The sequence below is a fragment of the Bos grunniens genome, chromosome 19, assembly GCF_055505025.1.
Source record: "Bos grunniens cultivar Pamir isolate PY7600 chromosome 19, Bosgru_T2T1.0, whole genome shotgun sequence".
Taxonomy (NCBI): domain Eukaryota; kingdom Metazoa; phylum Chordata; class Mammalia; order Artiodactyla; family Bovidae; genus Bos; species Bos grunniens.
The window spans coordinates 38,415,395-38,433,728 of record NC_141183.1 but is presented as its reverse complement, the minus strand read 5'-3'; the positions used below and the strand labels follow the sequence as shown (position 1 = coordinate 38,433,728).

At 54.4% G+C, this 18,334-nt stretch overlaps 1 protein-coding gene across 3 annotated transcripts in view; it reads left to right on the top strand.

Moving 5' to 3' along the window:
* Window positions 1-17,339, top strand: part of SPNS3 (SPNS lysolipid transporter 3, sphingosine-1-phosphate (putative)) — a 40,801-nt gene extending 23,462 nt beyond the window's left edge. For 2 of the 3 annotated variants that reach the window (XM_086359551.1, XM_086359549.1), the window contains 4 exons: window positions 9,286-9,351; window positions 15,642-15,740; window positions 15,840-16,011; window positions 16,962-17,339. In XM_086359551.1, the coding sequence (XP_086215677.1) occupies window positions 9,286-9,351; window positions 15,642-15,740; window positions 15,840-16,011; window positions 16,962-17,026 (402 nt within the window). In that variant the 3' untranslated portion in view covers window positions 17,027-17,339. The remainder of the gene's footprint in view (window positions 1-9,285; window positions 9,352-15,641; window positions 15,741-15,839; window positions 16,012-16,961) is intronic. The other variant, XM_086359550.1, reaches the window with a different exon arrangement.
* Window positions 17,340-18,334: the final 995 nt, after the last annotated feature.

Genomic DNA, 18,334 nt, shown 5'->3' with positions numbered 1-18,334 from the left:
TGGATGGCTCACTCCATAGCTGCCTTTAACTGGGAGACTGGGTTGAACCTCCAAGCTGATCTCATTTGTGTCTGGTGGTTGGCTGGGGCTCCTCCATTCGGTCTCTCATCCTCCACTGGCCCAAACTCATTGCTTCCATTGTGGTCTCAGGGCTGCATTCTCAGAAAGCAGACATGGAAGCTGTGAAGTCTCTTAAGGCCTATGCCAGGAAGAGCATAGCATCACTGCTGCCTTACTGCATTGGTTGAAGCAAAGGGTAAAGCTGGCCCAGTTTTCCCCTTGGGAGAGGACTGTACAAGGATGTGCATACCAAGAAGCATGATTAATTGGGAATTGTTTTGTTAAATTTTTAAATTTATTTATGGCATGCAGGATCTGAGTTTCTTGACCAGGGATTGAATCATGCATCCTGAAGTGGAAGCATGGAGACTTAACCACCGGCCCACCAGGGCAGTCCCAGCTGTGGACTTTTTGTAACTACCTGGGCTTCCCTGGTGGCTCAGACAGTAAAGAATCTGGTTCGATCCCTGGGTTGGGAATAGCCCCTGGAAAAGGAAGTGGCAACCCATCCGAGTATTCTTGCCTGGAGAATTCCTTGGACAGAGAAGCCTGGTAGGCTGAAGTCCATGGGTTCGCAAGGAGTAGGACACGACTGAGCGACCAACACTTTCATTTTCACTTGTAACTCCCTAGCATGTGGCTTAACAAGGTCTTCCTGGCTGCTGGGATGATAACAACATGAAATAGATAAAGATAAGAGATAGGAAAGCCCATTAGCAGACTTTCCAATAATGCAGGCAAGAGATGCCTGTGGCTTGGATTGGGCTGGTTGTAGAGGAAGTGTAAAGAAGTGGTCAGATTCTGGGTGTGTTTTGGAAGTAGAATCAACAGGATTTCCTGATGGGTTCAGTGTGGGGTGTGAGAGAAAAGGATGAGAGAAAGGATGACTCCAGGGTTTTTGGCCTGAGCCATTGGAAACACAGAGTTGCCATTTACTGAGATGGAGGTGCTAAGTTGTTTTTTTGTTTTTTTGCTTTTGAAAAGAGTAGGATTAGGAGTTCAATTTTAGACATTTTGAATTTGAGGTGCCTTTTGGGACATTCACCTGCAGATGTTAAGGGGCAGTTGGAAATATATGAGTCTGGAGTTCAGGAGAGAGGTCTAGGCTGGTTATTTAAAGCCATGAGGCTGAATGAAATCAGCACGGGCCTGACCTTGAATAGAGAAGAGGAGAGGACAGAGGATGATACTCTGGGGCCCTTGACACATCAGGGATGTGGCAGCCACATGCTACCACAGTGAACTCAAACGTTGAGACCAGCAGTTCAATCCAGCACACTCTATCAGTGCCCTTTCTATTTTTATTTGGGGAAAAATTAAAAAAAAAAAGCAAAACCAGAAAAGCCCAAAGAAGAAAATAACAGCTTTCCATTTTCTCATCCTCCAGAATCAGCTACTCTTAACATCTTGGCCTGTTTGTTTCCACTTTTATGTGACCATCCTTCTGTATGTGTCTCTCAGTGTATAAACATAGGTTTATGTTTTTAGAAATACTTTTATTAAACTGGGGTTATATGGAAATTTTTCTTGTTTCTTTTTAAAAAATTGTTTGACTGTGCCTTGTGATACATGGGATCTTAGTTCCCCAACCAGGGATCGAACCCTTGCCTCCCACATTGAAAGTACGGAGTCAACCACTGGACCACTGGGGAAGTCCCTATACGATAATTTTAAAAACAGATTTATTGAGATGAAATTCATGTGCCATGCAATTCACCCATTTAAAGTGCAAAATTTAATGGTTTTTAGTATATTTGCAGAGGTTTGTAATCATCACCACATCAATTGTAGAACATTTCATCACCTCAAAAAGAAACTTACTAAGGGACAACAGAGTAAATGCATTTCTTGGACTTTCTATTAAAAAAAGAAACTCTATAGTCATATAAATCATTCACCATTTCCCCCAGCCAGCAGCTATACGTAACTGCTAATCTGCTTTCTGTCTTTATAGATTTTCCTATTCTGGATATTTCATATACATAGAATCACGTAATGTTTCATTCATTAGTATGAACTTACCTGAAGAAATTGAATTGAAATCAAAGGAATTGTTTAACTTCAAATTAATTTGAAAATTTTGGACTTATTGACGAATTCTGACCAGCTTTTTTTCCTTTTTTAAAAATATATATTTATTTGGCTGCACCAGATCTTAGTTGCAGCATGTGGGATCTTCTATCTTCATTGCAGCATGCAAGATCTTTAGCTGTGGCATGTAGGGTCTAGTTCCCTGATGAGGAATGAAACCTGGGCCCCCTGCGTTGGGAGCACCAAGTCTTAGCTACTAGACCACCAGGGAAGTCCTTTGAGCTCTTTCTTTATTGAATTAATATTCAATATAGTTTGAAAGTGCTTCCCCAGTGGCTCAGTGGTAAAGAATCCACCTGCAGTGAGGGAGATCCGGGTTCAATCCTTGGGTTGGCAAGATCCCCTGGAGGAGGGTCTGGCAACCCACTCCATAGAGGAGCCTGGCACGCTATAGTCAATGGGGTCGCAGAATTGGACACGACTGAAGCGACTGAGCACACAGCTGGTTTGGAACCATTATTAGAGATTTCCTCCTGCTCCTCTTCCTGTCCTTTGTCTTCTAGGTCGGGTTCTTTTTTCTTCCTCTCTTTCTTCTTCCTTCTCCATCTTTGTTTCCTCTGTTTCTCTCTCTCCTTCCTTCTCTTTCCCTCCTCCTTTCTTTCCTTCCCTCTTTCTCTTCCCCTTCCTTTTGCCTCTCATCCTCTCTTCCTTTTTTTCTTTATTTTCCCTATTTTCTCTTTCTTTCCTCCCTCCCTCCTCTCTGCCTTCCTCCCTTCGTTCCTCTTCTTCCTTCCCTCCCCACTTGCCTTCCTCCTCCCCTCTCTCTCTTTTTCTGTATGTTTGCAGAGTTCACATGCTGCTTGCTCTCCCCAGCCTGGGTATGGGCAGCTCTGCTCTGATGTCACAGTGCTGTGATGTAGTATGGGTGACTCTCTGTTTTCTTCCACCCTATTCCTGCCTTTCCTGTGACTCTTCTCTTCCCCAAAGGGGCTGCAGCTTGAGAGTTGAGTGTTAGGTTTTCTGTCACTGGAGGGAATTGCAGGGCTCAGGTAAGGTGGGAGTGGCTTTGTTAGAACACCTGGACGCTGCTCTTTCTTCTGGGATTTAGGTAAATGCTCTATCACAGGGTTCATTCTACTTAATGACGGGGTGTATCCCCTCTTCTGGGATGGGAGCTGTTTTTAGGTCTCACGTGAAGTCAATAACTGGTGTCATTCATTCACTTTCTCCACTTCTACCCATTTCTCCCCAGTAGCTTTTGCCATTGGGTCTCAGTTAAGAGTGGAAACAAAGGACCCCTCCTCAGTTTATTTCCCTCCAGATATGGAGGTTTTGGAGAATAGCTTTGGGGAGGGAGAGCTAGGAATGGCTATATTTTCTACCCTAGAATCATCTGGGGTTTTTTTGCCTTGTTGCCAATATTTAATATTTATCTCATTAAGCTTTGTTCTTTTCTTTGGTGAAAAACATTTGTCCCCCCTGGTGTAAATTTTTTTTTTTTTTTTTACTTCTGGGGGATGGGAGATCTATGATGCAATTGCAACCTTCCATTTTTACAAAAGACTTCTCAGCCTTTTAGCTAAGATCAAGTGTAGTATGGGAGCTTTCCAGGTTGCAGAGTGGTAAAGAATCCGCCTGCCAATGCAGGAGACACTGGAAACTCAGGTTCGATCCCTGGGTTGGGGAGATCCCTTAGATCTCCACTCCAGTATTCTTGCCTGAAAAATTCCATGGACAGAGGAGCCTGGCGGGCTCCTCTGGTAGGAGAGCCCCCCCCAAGCCCCCCCAGGCTCCATCTCTTGCCGTGGGATGGCAAAGAGTCGGACACAACTGAGCGACTGAGCACGTTTTTACCCAGGAGTTGCTCCAGATGACCTTTAGGCTCCTTCCAGCCCAAACCGGGTTATAACTCTGAGTTCTCTAGTGGCCCAAGGAGAGATGCAGCTACCACGACAAAGCAGAGTCAGCATGGTGGTCACTGAGGCCTTCACATCCGGGAGGGGATGCTGCCTTCCTCAGCCTTGGAGATTCCTGAGCAAGGACCAAGGATGTAGGCCCCACATCTGCCCAGTCTGGTGCCAACAAGGGAACCTTGTGTGGTGCTTGGCAGGGAGCAGCCAGGATATGTGTCCACCCTGTAGCTGTGGTCAGGGTCAGCTGAGGGTTCCAGAGTTGGTTTTGGGATCTGCTGTCACCCCTGGCTGAGAACCGAGCACAGTTTAGTGACTCAGCCTTGCTCACCTCTCTGTGATGCTCCAGGGGTCTGGGATGGGGAAGGCCTGGGAGGGGCTGTGGACAGGGCGCCTGGTCTGGGCAGTCTGGCTGGCATGCAGGAGGTGCCTCCTCAGTGTATAGGACCGAGACTGGTGGGCTGTGCAGATAGCCCAGGTTAGGGGGGCTCTCCTACCACTTGGCCCTTGGGGGCTTCTTGGATAATTTTCTCTTGCATCTTGAGCTGGAGTAACTGAGACTTGCCAGGGGCTGCCTCAGAGGGGCTCAGAGAGACCCACCTACCCTTCTTCTGAGGACCCAGTCCCTGCGGGAAGCTAGCAGGTGTCTCTTCTTGGATGGGCAGAAGAGTCCGCCGTGTCAGCTGAGTTCTCCAGGAGGACTGGAGCCCATTCCCCACCTGCTTGCCTCCCAGGCTGCTGGCCCCTGGGAGCCGGACGGTACCCTTGTGCCCTGAGCCAGTTCCTACAGTTACAGGCTGGCAGGCCCAGGGGTGAAGTGTGCCAGCCGGCCCAGCAGCTTGCTGACGACCAGTCTGTGTTGAGGACCTGCATCCTGACTGGCTCAGCCACACTGGGTGAAGAGTTGACCCATGCAAGGGGAGGATCAGCCTTAGCTCTCCCCAAGTCTCCATGAGCCTTTGGGAGATCTTTGCTTTCCCCCTTCCTGGGGGCACCTAGAACCCATTCTTTGCAGTTCAGAGGTCAGTGACTACCCAGTTGGAAGAGTGAGATGGACCAAGGTGGAGACACTGTCCTTTCTACCACACAGGGACTGAGTCTTCTCTGGAGTAGGTGTTCCAGCTTCCCTCCTGCTCCCTGCCCATGCCCACCTGTGCCTGCACGTGTACACAAGGAGGGGTGATGACGTGTGTGAAGGTATGAGTGTGTGCACGTCCATGTGTATATAGGTGCCTGAGTGCAAATACAAGAGTATATTTGTGTATCTGTATATGTGTATGTGGGCTTCCCAGATGGAGTTAGTGGTAGAGAACCTGCCTTGCAATGCAGGGGACATTTAGAGACACAAGTTTGATCCCTGGACTGGGAAGATCTCCTGGAGAAGAGCATGACAACCCACTCCAGTATTCTTGCCTGGAGAATCCCATGGAGAGAGGAGCCTGACGGGCTACAGTCCTTAGGGTTGCAAAGAGTCAGACACAACTGAAGTGACTTATCAAGCACATAGGTGCTTATCAAGCACAAGTGTGCCTGTGTGATTGTGTGTGCATGACTTCTTGTCCACATCATGAGACCACAAGCAGGCATGTGTACATGCTAGGCTGTTTTCCAACAGGTTCACCCCAGCAAGCCTGCATCAATGTTGTCAGCCACTATCTGCTTGGTACTCTTGCCATACATGTTTTTATACTTGGAATGTCATCCCTGTTACATGCTTAGGTGTTTCCTTGCGGTGTGTGAGTTTTGCATCTCAGGTTTTGGGTCTAGGTGTGTGTGCGTGGGTGTTGGAGCTCATGTGTGTGTGTGTGTGTGAGATGAGGACACTTGTGTCTGTGCGTGCTTGTGTGGTTTTGTGTGAGTGCGTATGTGTGTGTGTGCATGCCTCTCTGTCTGGGGGTGACTCAGGCTAGAAATATTCACCATCACTGCCCCAACTCAAGGGGGAAATCCTCTTGAGTCTGAGATGGAAAAGGCCAGGGACTGCGGGGCTTCATGCTTCTCAGGCTCCCAGCGGCATTCCCAGGCCCTGTGGCCTGGGGGATGGAGTCAGGGTGCAGGGGAAGCATGTGCCGGTCCTAAGGGGATGAGGGCAGAGTCAGATTTCCCTTTCGGAAGTCCCCTCTGGGGCTGCTGTTGTGGAGGGGGGATACTGGGGCCTGGGAAACCGGTGAGGAGGAGGGACTGGCCCAGGCCAGACAGTGGATGGGAGGAGGGGGCAGAAGGGAGGGACATCTAGGATCAGCATGGACAGGAATCAGTGTCTGGAGGGGTGTGAGGGCAAGCAAGGTGTGGAGGAGACGCCCCACCCCACCTCCCCCTGTCTGTGTCTGACCAGGTGATGGGGGGACAGGGGCCATCCAGGAGCAAAGCCCCCTGGGCAGTTTGCTGGTGATTAGCCTGATTTGCACACAGCCTGTGGGGAACACAAACGGCACCCACTGAGGTTATCTCCTAGGTTATTTTTTATTCTTGTTTTTTAAAATTTATCTGGCTGTACCGGTTTTAGTTGCAGCATGTGGGTCTGGTTCCCTGACCAGGAATTGAACCCAGGAGTATGGAGTCTCAGCCACTGGACCACCAGGGATGTCCCTCTCCCAGATTTAGAAGCACAAGCTCTTGGCACATGGAGGCACCTGGTGGGGTGTGGGGCTGGGGAAATCAAGACCCAGTGGGTGGTGATCTCCTCGGAGCGGCCCCGTGTGGCAGGGTGGGCCGAGCTGTCTACTCTTAGGGGGTCACACCTCTCTGAAGGAGTGACCCTCCCTGAGCCCAGGCGGCGCCTCAGGAGGCTCTGTAATTATGGGGTGAGGAGGTGGCCTCTCCCTAGCCGGGCCTCTCTTTGCCCTTCAGAGCTGCCGCGTGGAGACAAGGGTTTGGTGGCTTGGGGTGGGTTTCCAGGTGTGTCTGAGGAAACCTGGCCTCCTCTGGCGGTTTGTTCAGCTGAAAGGCTCCATTGTGGCTGCAGCTTCCCTCTGATCGGCTCTATTTTGGGACAGGATCCACCCTGCCCCAGCTGGAGGAAGGAAAAGGTGTATTTCAGCGTGTCCTGTGGGTGTGGGGGGCGGGCAGGGGGCAGATCGCGGCCCCAGGAGAGAAAGTAGCTTGGAGTGGCTGGTGCAGGGGGTGTGGAGGGTAGGACCCCGGCCTGTGAGCTGGAGTGGGAGGGGGACAGTGGCCTGGCCGGCCCTGGAGGTGGGAGTTGAGGGGAGGATGGGCGTGAGCGGTCCCCGCTTTCATGTGGCCCCAGGAGACTGGCTTGGCAGATCCTGTCTAGCTGGAATGTGGGTCTGCGGCCTGCCTGCGCCCCACCTAAGGCTTGCCCACCAGCCACTTCCTGATTCCTAGCCCTGTGGATGCCCAGCCCAGGCCCAGAGGAGGCCTGCCGTGCCCTCAAGAGTTCCCCAGTTTGTGGAGGGCCAAGGCCTTGTGAGACTGGGAGAAGACCCCTGCTGCGTCCCCTCCCCAGTGGGTCCTGCCCTCTCTCTGCAGCCCTGGCCACACTCCTGCCCTCCCAGCCTGGCAGGTACCTTCTGGCCTCCTCGCCTCTGCTCACCGGCTTCTCTGCCTGGCGTGGCCTTGGGGCTCTTCTAGTCACATCCCGATCCTGCCCATCCTTCAGGGCTCTGCTCAGTGCCACTTCCACGTGGAAGCCCTCCCTATCCTGAGCTTTCCTCTGACTTCCCTTGTACCAGCCTCGCCCTGCGCTGCAACTTCTGGGACCTTTCAGAGTCTCCCCCCGGCCCTCTGATAGCTTCCTGTCCCTCATCTTGTCACTGGGGTGAGGGGATCACCAGAAAGTGATTTGTGACCTGGGCCTGATCCTTCTCATCTGTAAAGTGGGAGTCATGGTATGTGTCTTACGAGGTGGCTGAGAGTTGGGTGGTTGACAAACGGAGACAGGCCCGGCATGTTGTCAGTGGGCAGGTAGTAACCCTTCAGTGCCTCTGTCCTGGGTGCTTGTAGGCCTTTGGGTCCCAGAGCCTGGGCTGCCCTGGGCAGAGCCCCGTGACTCCAGGAATGACTAATTCCACTCCAGCAATAAGCTCTCAGGAGCTCTGAGAAATGAGACTTTCCCCTTCTTCCTGCCTCATTAAACTCTTCTTGAGTGAGTGGAATGAAGATTGTCCTAATCCTTTGGCATGAGGTGGGGGGTTCAGGGAGCTGGGGGAGACAGGCCCACAGCAGCCTCCAGTCACCCGCAGATAGGCAAACAGGTTTTCTGAGCCCCATAGGTGCCCAGAGCGGGAGTGGGCACTGGACAGGGGCTGGAAGCCTCGTGTTTCAGTCTGGCTTTGTCCTTGGCCAGCTGATGACCTCAGAGAAGCCCTGATCCGGGCACAGTTTACTGCCTCAGCCTTGCTCACCTCCCTGTGATGCTCCAGGGAACTGGGAAGGGGAAGGCCTGGGAGGGGCTGTGGATGGGATGCCTGGTTTGGGTGGTCTGGCTGGCATGCAGTAGGTGCCTCCTTAGTGTACACAGGCCTTAGGGGAACGAAGTGGGAGGGGTGGGCAAGGCCAGAGCAGCCTCTGTACCTTTCTCTGTTTCCCCACCTTTAAAAGTGGCCTGGGAGGGACTTTCCTGGTGGTCCGGTGGCTAAAACTGTGCTCCCAGTGCAGGGGTCTGGGTTTGATCCCTGGTCAGGGAGCTAGATCCCACATGCTGCAACTAAGATTTGCCTGCCGCAACTAAGGATCCCACGGGCTGCAGCGAAGACCCAGTGCAGTCACATAAAAATAAACAAACATATATATGTAAAGTGGCCTGGGAGTCCTGGCTGCTACCCTGGGTGACCTCAAGAACTGGGCACTGGGGCCCTTCCATCAAGGGATGTGCTCTTTCCAGGCCTGGGCCCTAACTCCTCTCTGCCCAGATGGGCATGTGTACCCACTCTGGGAGCTTCTCTGGTGGCTCAGTGATAAAGCATCCACCTGTCAATGCAGGAGATGGAGGTTTGATCCCTGGGTCAGGTAGATCTCCTGAAGAAGGAAATGGCAACCCACTCCAGTATTCTTGCTTGGAAAATCCTATGAACAGAGGAGCCTGGTGGGCCACAGTCTGTAGGGTTGCAGGAGTCTGACATGACTTAGCGACTAAACCATTCCTCCCACCGACTCTGGAGGCCGCTGCCACTGGGATAACAGTTGCAGACCTCACCCACCCCTGGAAGTCTTGATGGGGCTTCCTGTGTGCAGACTAGTCTCCCTCTGCACAGGTGGGAAGACACCACAGGGAGGGGCTGGTGACTGAAATCCGGGGAGCCTCATCCTGACCCCGTGTCCACAGGTGTTCCTGGCCCTTGGGGAGCTGCTCCTGTCCTGCAACTGGGCGGTGGTTGCCGACATCCTGCTGGTAGGTGTGGGGGTCAGGGCAGAGGGCTGGTCCTGGGGCGTTGAACGGGGGCAGCTGGGGTCTGTCCTGCTCAGGGCCGGACTTCTGCTGTTGAGTGGCCCAGAGGTCAGGTGGGGCTTCAGAGACCATGGGGTCAGGGACTGAGGTCAGCAAGCAGTTACCTTGGACCAGGGGCCTCCCTGACACTCTCAAATATATCCTCTGGCCATCACTCCTGTGTTGTAGGTAAGCACATGGAGGCTCAGAGAGGGCAGGGGCCTGGACCAAGGTCACACGGCCCGCAGAGGCACTGAGCCAGGGCTGGGACCTAGGCTTTTTGACTCCAGACCTCTTTCTTTGCCCCTGTTTCTTGACTGCTATCCTTCTAAGCAAGTGGTCTCCTTGGCCTCTACACTGGGCATGCAGTCAGGGATGCTGGACTTCGGGGGCACCGAGCCCAGGTGGGTTCGGGCCGCCCCAGCTCCCATATCATGGGCTGCAAGGCTCAGGCTACAGTGAGTCCTGATGCTGTCCTGACCACATGATGCTAGGTCCAGAGTCTAGCACGACCCTCCCTGAGCCTCACACTCTCCATCCAGCCTCCCTGCCTCCTTCTTGGAGATTGCAGGGAAGTTGTTAAACACTGAAGGGCTGTGCCCTTGTGGATTACACCAGGTCCCCAACCTAGCGACACCCTGAGAGCCCTCTTCCTACCTCCTGGCAGCCCAGCATGGTCAAGCACTGGGCATTAGGGAACCAGAGCTGTCCTGAGGGTGGTCCAGTGCAGGGGCATGCAGCCGGGCTCACGAACCTAGGTGTCAGCCCTGTTACTGCCACTTACTAACTCTATGCGACCTAGGCAAGTCACTTTGTGTCTCTGAGCCTCAGTTTCCCTGTGTGGAAAATGGGGATGAAAAGACCTCCTGGATTATGGTGAGGGTGAAACAAGATGATCCCTGTAAAGCTTGTGCCCTGTGCCTGGGGCAGGGAATGCTGCCTGGGGTTCTGGTAATAAATCAGCGGTTCCTACTTTCTCATCTTCCATCTCCTAAAGAAATCCTGGCATCCTGGAATCTGAGTTTGAAAGGGTTGTGGGGAAGTGTAGTCATGTAACTAGCCAACAAAACCTGCTTGAATACTGCTGTGGACAGGAGGCTCACTCTCTGTCTAGATGCTCTGGCCCTCCCTTTGACCCAGGCTACGGGGTATAGACAGCGCTATCCTGTCTGTGACTCCCGGGTGAGTGTATCAGCTGCAAGGCTGTCGGCTCTTCTCTTTTCCTCCCTCCAGACAGGAGACTTGGGCTCCAGCCCAGACTCAGCCACAGACCTGCTGAACGGCCTTGGGCCTCAGTTTCCTTGCCTATAAAAAGGGGCAATCATAACTGGCCTGGCGGGATGAGCAAGATGGCCTGAGGGAAAGCCCTCGGTGTATGGGATTATGCTGCCAAAGCTTGCCCCGAGTGCGGCTGCCTACTTGTAGGCACAGGATGATGCCCTGCCCCCACCCCCAACACAGCTTGTCCTCTGAAACCTGGGCCCCCAAAGCTTCCTCCACCACCCCCTCAGCCCTGTTCCCGCTCCACATGACAGCCCCACAGATATGTGAAGACTGCGCCCGCCCGTGGTCTGTGTTGGCAGGAATGATTAACCTGGCGGAGCTGGCCTCTTTGTAACGCCACGTGTGGGTTGGGGGCAGGGGTCGGGGAGAGGGTGGCGGGGAGAGGAGAGCTGAGGGGGCCAGTCAACCATAGTCTGACCCATCTGGCGGTGCTGGGCAGCGGGCGGGTACTACCCAGGGGGCCAGACTGGGCCCAGCCCACCTGGTGCTCCTCCTCCTCCCCTGGCTTAGAGGTGTCCAGCCCCCAAAGCTCAGTGGGGCCTGTCAACCCAGGGAGGCTTCTAGCCCCTCTTCCCCTGCCTCCCCACCTTCCCAAAGCCTCCCAGAAGGGACAGCTTTGTGACACTTTGTTGGCTGGAGCTGGACCACGTCTCTGCCGTTCTTGGAGCTCAGTCTCCAGGCAGAAAGAGGGGGAGGGGTTCCAGAAGGGAGGGGGTCTCAAGCCAAATGCTGGTGAGGGGACCGCTGCGGGGACCTGAGCTGTGGAGTGGAGGGGCAGACCAGGAGCAGGGTGGGGAAGGGTGAGAGGTGACGAAGCTGGAGTGTAGACCAGCGAGTAGACGGTGCCTGTGGGAAGCTGCACAGGGGAGAGGGGAAGAGAGGAAGGTCACTGGAGTTGGGGGGTCATAGGTAGCGAGTGCTGCTTTTCTAGAGATGAGGCCGGAGGGGAGATGGGTAGAGAGAGACTGGCAGGGGTTAGAGTGGGGCCGGGGCAGGAAGTGTGGGGACGCTGGTGTGGCATGAAGTACAGGGAGGTCCTTGCTGGCTGCCCTTTCTTCTGAGGCCCGGAAGGCGAGAGGGCAGCGGAGCCCAGGAGCCAGGATTCTGGCATGGTCCACCTGCTTTCACTCCCAGCTCTGCCACTCTCTCTGGCTGGCCTTGGTGTGCTCAAATGTGCAATAGGTATTTAACAGAAAGGCAGTACCTACCAGTTACACCCAGGCTACAAGGGCCGAGAGAGCTAAGCCTGCATCCCTGAGGGGTTGCTGTGGGCTCCACGGGCCCCACGGTGGTCCTGCCTCAGAGACACAGCTCTCTTTGATCTGCTTATCCGCAGGGAGGATAATCCAGAGTCTCTCTGGGGAAGAGACTTCAGGAACTCTTCAGTTCTCAATGAAGTTCTCAAACTTCATTGAGCATAAGAATCAGGTTTACAAATTTCACTCCCTGGATCAGGAAGATTCCCTGGAGAAGGGAATGGCTACTCACTCCAGTATTCTTGCCTGAAGAATTCCATGGACAGAGGAGCCTGGTGGGCTGCAGTCCATGGGGTCACAAAGAGTCGGACATGACTGAGTGACTAACACTTTGACTTCACTTTCTTTACAAATTCATTTTCCCGGCCCTCTGTCCTCAGAGTCTGATTCAGTTGTGTATGTGTTGGGGCCCAGGGATCGGCATTGCTCTTGAATTGTCCTGCGTGATCCTGGTGGAGCTGCTCCTCAGAATGCACTGGAGGGCACTATTCTAGTGCAGACAGCTCTCCAACTCATGAACCTTCTGCAAAATTCTGACCAGTGCCGTCCACCCCTTGTTTACATACCCCTCTGATGGGCAGCTCACTCCTTGCATCCTGTGAAACCCCTGCCTCCTGGTGGCTTGGTTAATAAAAAGGATCTTGGCTCATCACAGCCAAGACCCACTTCAGACTCATCTGCGACCTCCCCACTAGCCTGGCTGGGCCTCGGATGGCCTTCCTCCCTGGAAGACTGGAGACTGTGTATCCCCAAATGAGCTCCCTATCTCCCCCAACCCACTGATGGTGTCTCCAGCTCCCTTCCCACCCTCCTCTCTCTGGGCCCCCCTCTAGTTTGCCCATCCCCAGCTGTGGGGAGTCGGGCAGAAGGGGGACTCGCTCCCTCTCCCAGGTCTGTATTCTGGGATGCTGGAATCCTGCCACCGCGATCACCTCCCACCTCTTCAGCAGATCCCCCTTCCCTGGGGGATCATCACCCTCCAGGTCTCCCTCCATCCATGCGTCTCCATGCTTCCCTGCTCTGCCTTCTGCCCCTGGGTAGCCGTCTGCTCACTTGTCTGTCTCACCCTCCCAGGGGTGTCTGGGTGTGAGGGCTGAGTTGGGGCGCGTGAGGCAGGCTGCCAGGAAGTTTGCACCTGGTGACTGCCACTCCGACTTTCTGCGGGCCCTTGATTGGCGCTGGTTATGCCCCGGGCTATAAAGGGAACAGCTCTTCTAAGAAGGGAGAGTCAAAAACAGAGGTGTTTTTGTCTCCGAATAGAGTGAGCCTGGAGTTTTGGGGACCCAAAAGCCTCTAAGCTTCTAAAACTACCTGCCTGGCTCTCCAGCTGCTGGCGAGGGCCAGCCTTGGCCCCTGGCTACGTGGAGACCCTGGGGACCCAGAACAGGTAGGGGGAGACCTACCTCCCTGCCACAGGCCGCAGGAGCGGTCTGGGTCCTGCAGGTTGGAGTTCCTGGGAGGGGAGGAAGGGAACTTTCTCTCTCCAAGCAGCCCTGCCCCCTGCATGGACTTTTGGGGACATCAGAGCCCATGTTCTAGGACTCGGGTCCCCAGCTTCTGGGATCTAATGCCTGATGATCTGAGATGGAGCTGATGTAATAAATTAGAAATAAAGTGCACGGGAAATGTAATGTGCTTGAATCATCCTGAAACCACCCCCCACCCCATTCGTGGAAAAATTGTCTTCCATGAAACAGGTCCCTGGTGCCAAAAAGGTTGGGGACTGCTGTCTCTAGGAGGCCCTGCCATTCTGCCCAGAACCACCAGTGAGTAATCACATAATTATGGGGTGAGAAGGAAGCACTTGGGGAAGGTGCAAAGCTGTGGTCAGTTCCTCCTCAGGCCTGTTGGCAGGTCCTGGTGATGGGTGGGAGGCCCAGCTTCTCTCACCACCTGGACAGAGTGGCTAAGTGCCAGTGACTCCAGGACCAGCCGGTCACCTCCTGCTGCTCTGTGCTGCCCACCCACAAGCCCCTCTCTCTAGTCCTGCAGCTCCGGCCTTCACACCTTGGCTCACCCTGTTCCCTGTCGGGAGTCCCTTTCTCTGCCCTCCTTGCCAGTTCCCCATTTGCAGGGCTTGAGGTGAGCTTTTCCTCTTGGTTCTTCTCACTGTTTTCCAAACGTTCTGTAACAAACGTGTAAGTATTGCTGGAAAGGCTCCTTTTTGCTTTTAACAGCAGGATGGTCAAGCATCAGACCCTGGAGAAGAAGGCCTGGAATCAAATCTTAGCCCCACTGTTTGCTGGCTGGGTGGCCCTGGGCAAGTTACTCACCCTCTCTGTGGAGGGTTTCATCATTTGTAATAGTGGATAGGAATTATGTCTCCCTCATGGGTTGCTTGAGTGGATATATAGAAAATATATATATGAGATATAGAAAATGCATACAGGAAGCACTTAATGAATGTTAGTAATTATTATTATAATAATTAGTATTATGTTGTTGTTGTTCTCTGATGGGCTCAGATTATGGCCAACTAGGCCTTGGGAATAAGGCGTTGGTGTGGGAAGCTCCCCCTTGGATGTCCTGTTGGGACCGTGGACCTTGTGGCTTCTAGCTGAACCTCCTGCCTCCCTCCCTGCCTCCCTCTTACCGTCTTGTTGCAGCTCTGGGTTCTAGCAGGGTTTCTCCTGGGGTCAGTCTCCAAGATGATTCTACTTGACTTGTTTAGTTGGCAAGCTGTCAGCTAGTCCCTTCCATGCCTGGTGCCTTGCTGAACCCCCAGGGACCCCAAGAGAAATTAGGCAGGAGCTTTGCTGCCAGACCATGTAAGGGTAAGGGGAGGAGGGCGATGAACCCTTCCAGCTATGGGGGATGTGCCTTCAGTTAGGGGTGCCCACAGGGGCTGTGGGAGCTCAAGGCAGGCACCTGAACTCTGGGAAGTCTTCAAGAGGAGGTGACCTCCTTGAAGGTCAGTCCTGAAGGATGAATAAGGATGCTCCAGTTGGACCAGAGAAGGGAACGCTTGCCAAGCAGGAGGCACAGCAGGTTCAGTTTATTTCAGCCTAATGTCCTCAGGTACCGGATGAGGAATGATCATGAAAGTAACCCTTTATGTAGGTCCCATGATTATCCCCATATAGGGATGAGGAGGCCAAGGCACAGAAAGGTGAAGTGACTTGCCCAGAGTCAGACAGCTAGTGAGTGGGGGCTATGGGATTGGAACCCAGACAGTTTGACTCCAGAATTCATATCTTTAACCTCCCCACCCCCTTCCAGGTGGGCCTTTTCAGCAAGGCTGCCTTTGGTCTCTGCCCAGACGGGCTTCCGGAGAGAGAGACTGAGCCCTCCACACCACCCCACCTGGGTGCCCACATATGTGGGCACCTGGCTGTGCACCCTGTCTTCACTCCACAGCCCACTGCTGCCTTCCGCGCCCCTGAGCTGGGACTTGCCCACCCCTTCACTGAGGTCACAGCTATGCCTGGGCCCCCTGGTTCAAGAGCAAACCCTTAAGAGGGGTGGCCCTCATTAGGGGCCTGGCAGCTCTATCCTGGGAGACTGGGGAGCCTTCCTGAGACTCTGAGAGGCTAAAGTCTCGGTGGTGGGGCTTCAGGCGTTGGGATCAATGACCCCCTGCCGCCCTACTCTCTCGGCCAGGCTGTCGCCCCACCACGCAGGTCCTTGGCAGCAGAGGGACAGGAGAGGGTCTGAGGGGCCACCTACTCCCTGTCCTCGCTCAGGGACCTCCCCTGGTGTTCTTGTGTTTTGCAGTCGGTGGTGGTGCCCAGATGCCGGGGGACAGCTGAGGCGCTTCAGATCACAGTGGGCCATATCCTGGGAGATGCCGGCAGCCCCTACCTCATGGGACTTGTAAGGCCGGGTGGATGGTGGGGCTCCAGGGAAGGGCTGCACTTGGAGGCCTAGTGGCTTCCTGGTGGTCCTGGCAGACCCAGCCTCTCTCCTCTGCAGATCTCCAGCGCCCTGCAGGCGGGGCGCCCTGACACTTACCTGCAGCGCTTCCTCAGCCTTCAGCAGAGCTTCCTGTGCTGCGCCTTCGTCATTGCCTTGGGTGGTGGCTGCTTCCTACTGACTGCGCTGTACCTAGAGAGAGACCAGGCCCAAGCCCAGAAGTCTGGCACAGGTACCCTGCTCCTTTGCACCCATGCCGGGCTCAGGGCTGACCCTATAGAAACAAAGAGCACTGGCCACCCCCTGAATTTATTAATTTATCCATTCATTCATTTGTTGATTCATGCACACGTAATTATTATGCCCCTGCTATGTGCCAGGCAAGATTGCAGATCCTGGGGAGTGAACATCAAGTCCAAGCCCACGTGAAGAAAAACAAACAAGATACAAAAAACAGAAGCCATAAAAGAGTGTGTTTGAGGTCATAAGTGCTATGAGAGGCATAAGGCTGGAAAGTGGGAAGAGAGGAACAGGTGGGGGCAGGTTGCAGTCTTTGAAAGGGTGGTCAGAGAGGTCCTCACTGCACAGGTGGCCTTGGAGCAAAGATTTGGAGGAGGGACTGAGTTGTGCAGCTGTCTGGGGAAGGTGCTCCTGCTGGAGGGAAGAGCTTGTGCAAAGGCTCTGGGGTAGCAATGTACCGGCTTGTGTTTGAGGACCTGCAAGAAGGCCGCTGTGGCTGAAGCAGGAGCAAGGGGGGCCAGCGGCAGAGACAAGAGTGACAGTAAGAGGACCAGAGCATGGGGGACTGAAGGCTTTTGTAGGGACTGAGGCCTTAACACTGAGTGAGATGGGAGCTGCTGTGGGGTTTCCAGGGCGCAGGCCCCAAGATATTTGACTGACATCATAAAAGCACCACTGTGGTGCTGCTGTGTTGAGAGCAGACTGTGGCGGGGTGGGGGTGGTCAGTGTTGAAGGAGGGAGGCCAAAGGGAGGTCTGTAGCCATCAGGGGAGAGCAGAGGGGCTGGGACCATGGTGGTGGCATTGAAGGTGGGGAGAACAGGTTGGATCTGGAATTTACTTTGAAAACGGAAGCTGGAGGATTTTGTGGCAGACTGTGCCCAGGCATGGTCCCCAAACACCTCTGCCTCCTTTGGGGCTGGCTGAGTGATTTCTGCCCACAGGGATCCTTGAGAGCGAGAACCAACGCCTGATTCCTGGCAGGGGTGCCCCCCCAAAGGACCCCTGAGGCCCTGCCTGGCAGCGAGGAGGTCCCACCTGCCCTGTCTGTACCCCTCTGGGTGACCTCTACTGGATCAGTGCCTCTGCCCACCTTTGACTGTGGCTCCAGGACCCTGGCCGAGCTGCACCTGCCGTTTCTTCGCTCCCAGCTGGAGAGCTGGCAGTGCCTGTGGCTGGGCTGGGAATTGAGCTGTCAGCAACCCCGCGGGAGGCCTGAGCCTATGCCTGCACCCAGCACGAAGCCACTCACTCCAGCCCCGAGTCCTCAGCCTGGCTGCCAGCAGGCCCGATTAAAGTGTGGCCGGTACAAAGCCCGTGGATATAGGCCTTTAGACAATCATGTTATTTATAGCCTCAAGGTGTCTCTGCTGGGATCAGGAGCCGGAGAGGAGGAGGTGGACAGTCTGGGTGGAGGATGCATGGCTGCTCAGCGTGGGTCTCTAGGGGTGCCCACCCTGGACTGCCCGCTCTGACCCTGCTTCCCCACACTGCAGGGTCGGGAGGGCACGGGACACCACTCTGTGTGCATCACCCTTTGAACTCAAGGTGGGGGCTGAATCAGTATTCTGGAAGATAGGTCTCTACTTGGGTGCTGGTGTTGGGGTGTGGCCACAAGATCCATGGAAATCCTCTGCCTGCACTTACCCAGCCGCCTCAGACCCATGCTGGGGGGCTTGCATGGCTGTGCATGAGTGCCTTGCTCTGCATCCCTACCCTCTCCCCCATGGAGAGGGCCGGCTCGGGGGGACTCACCGGGTTCAGAGCAGCTGGGCGCAGCAGGCCCTGCAGGAGATCAACAGCTTCCAGGCGGGTAGCAGTGAGGAGGCATGTTCTTTCCGCCATGAGCATAAGCGTCTTGCCTTCTCCCCTGGTGCCTAGCCAGGCAATCACTGTTCACTTTCTGATCGCTGCCGCTGGGTCTGCCTCTCAGCGGCTGTGGGCAGAGCAGTGACCCAGACTCACGCTAACCTCCTGACCCTTGTTTGCTCCATCCCTGCCCTCTATGGGTGTCCTCCCTGCCCCTTAGGTTGGAGGGGACAAGCTCCAGGAGCTGGACTCTCCAGCTCAACCCCCACCTGCCACCCCCAACCTTCCCAAGTCTCAGCCCTCCCTCTGGAGCAGCCATCATCAGGCTGACTGCCTGCCCCCACCCACCACTGTCTGATGCTTGGAGCTCATGAAATGGGCTGGCTCTGAGGTTACAAGAAAAACGATTCCTGAGGGTCCTTGTTAGGGTTCTGCTCCTAAGTACAACATGGGCGTGGGAGGGAGAGGGGCATTCCCACAGCCCCAAGCAATCCTCTGATCTCAGCTG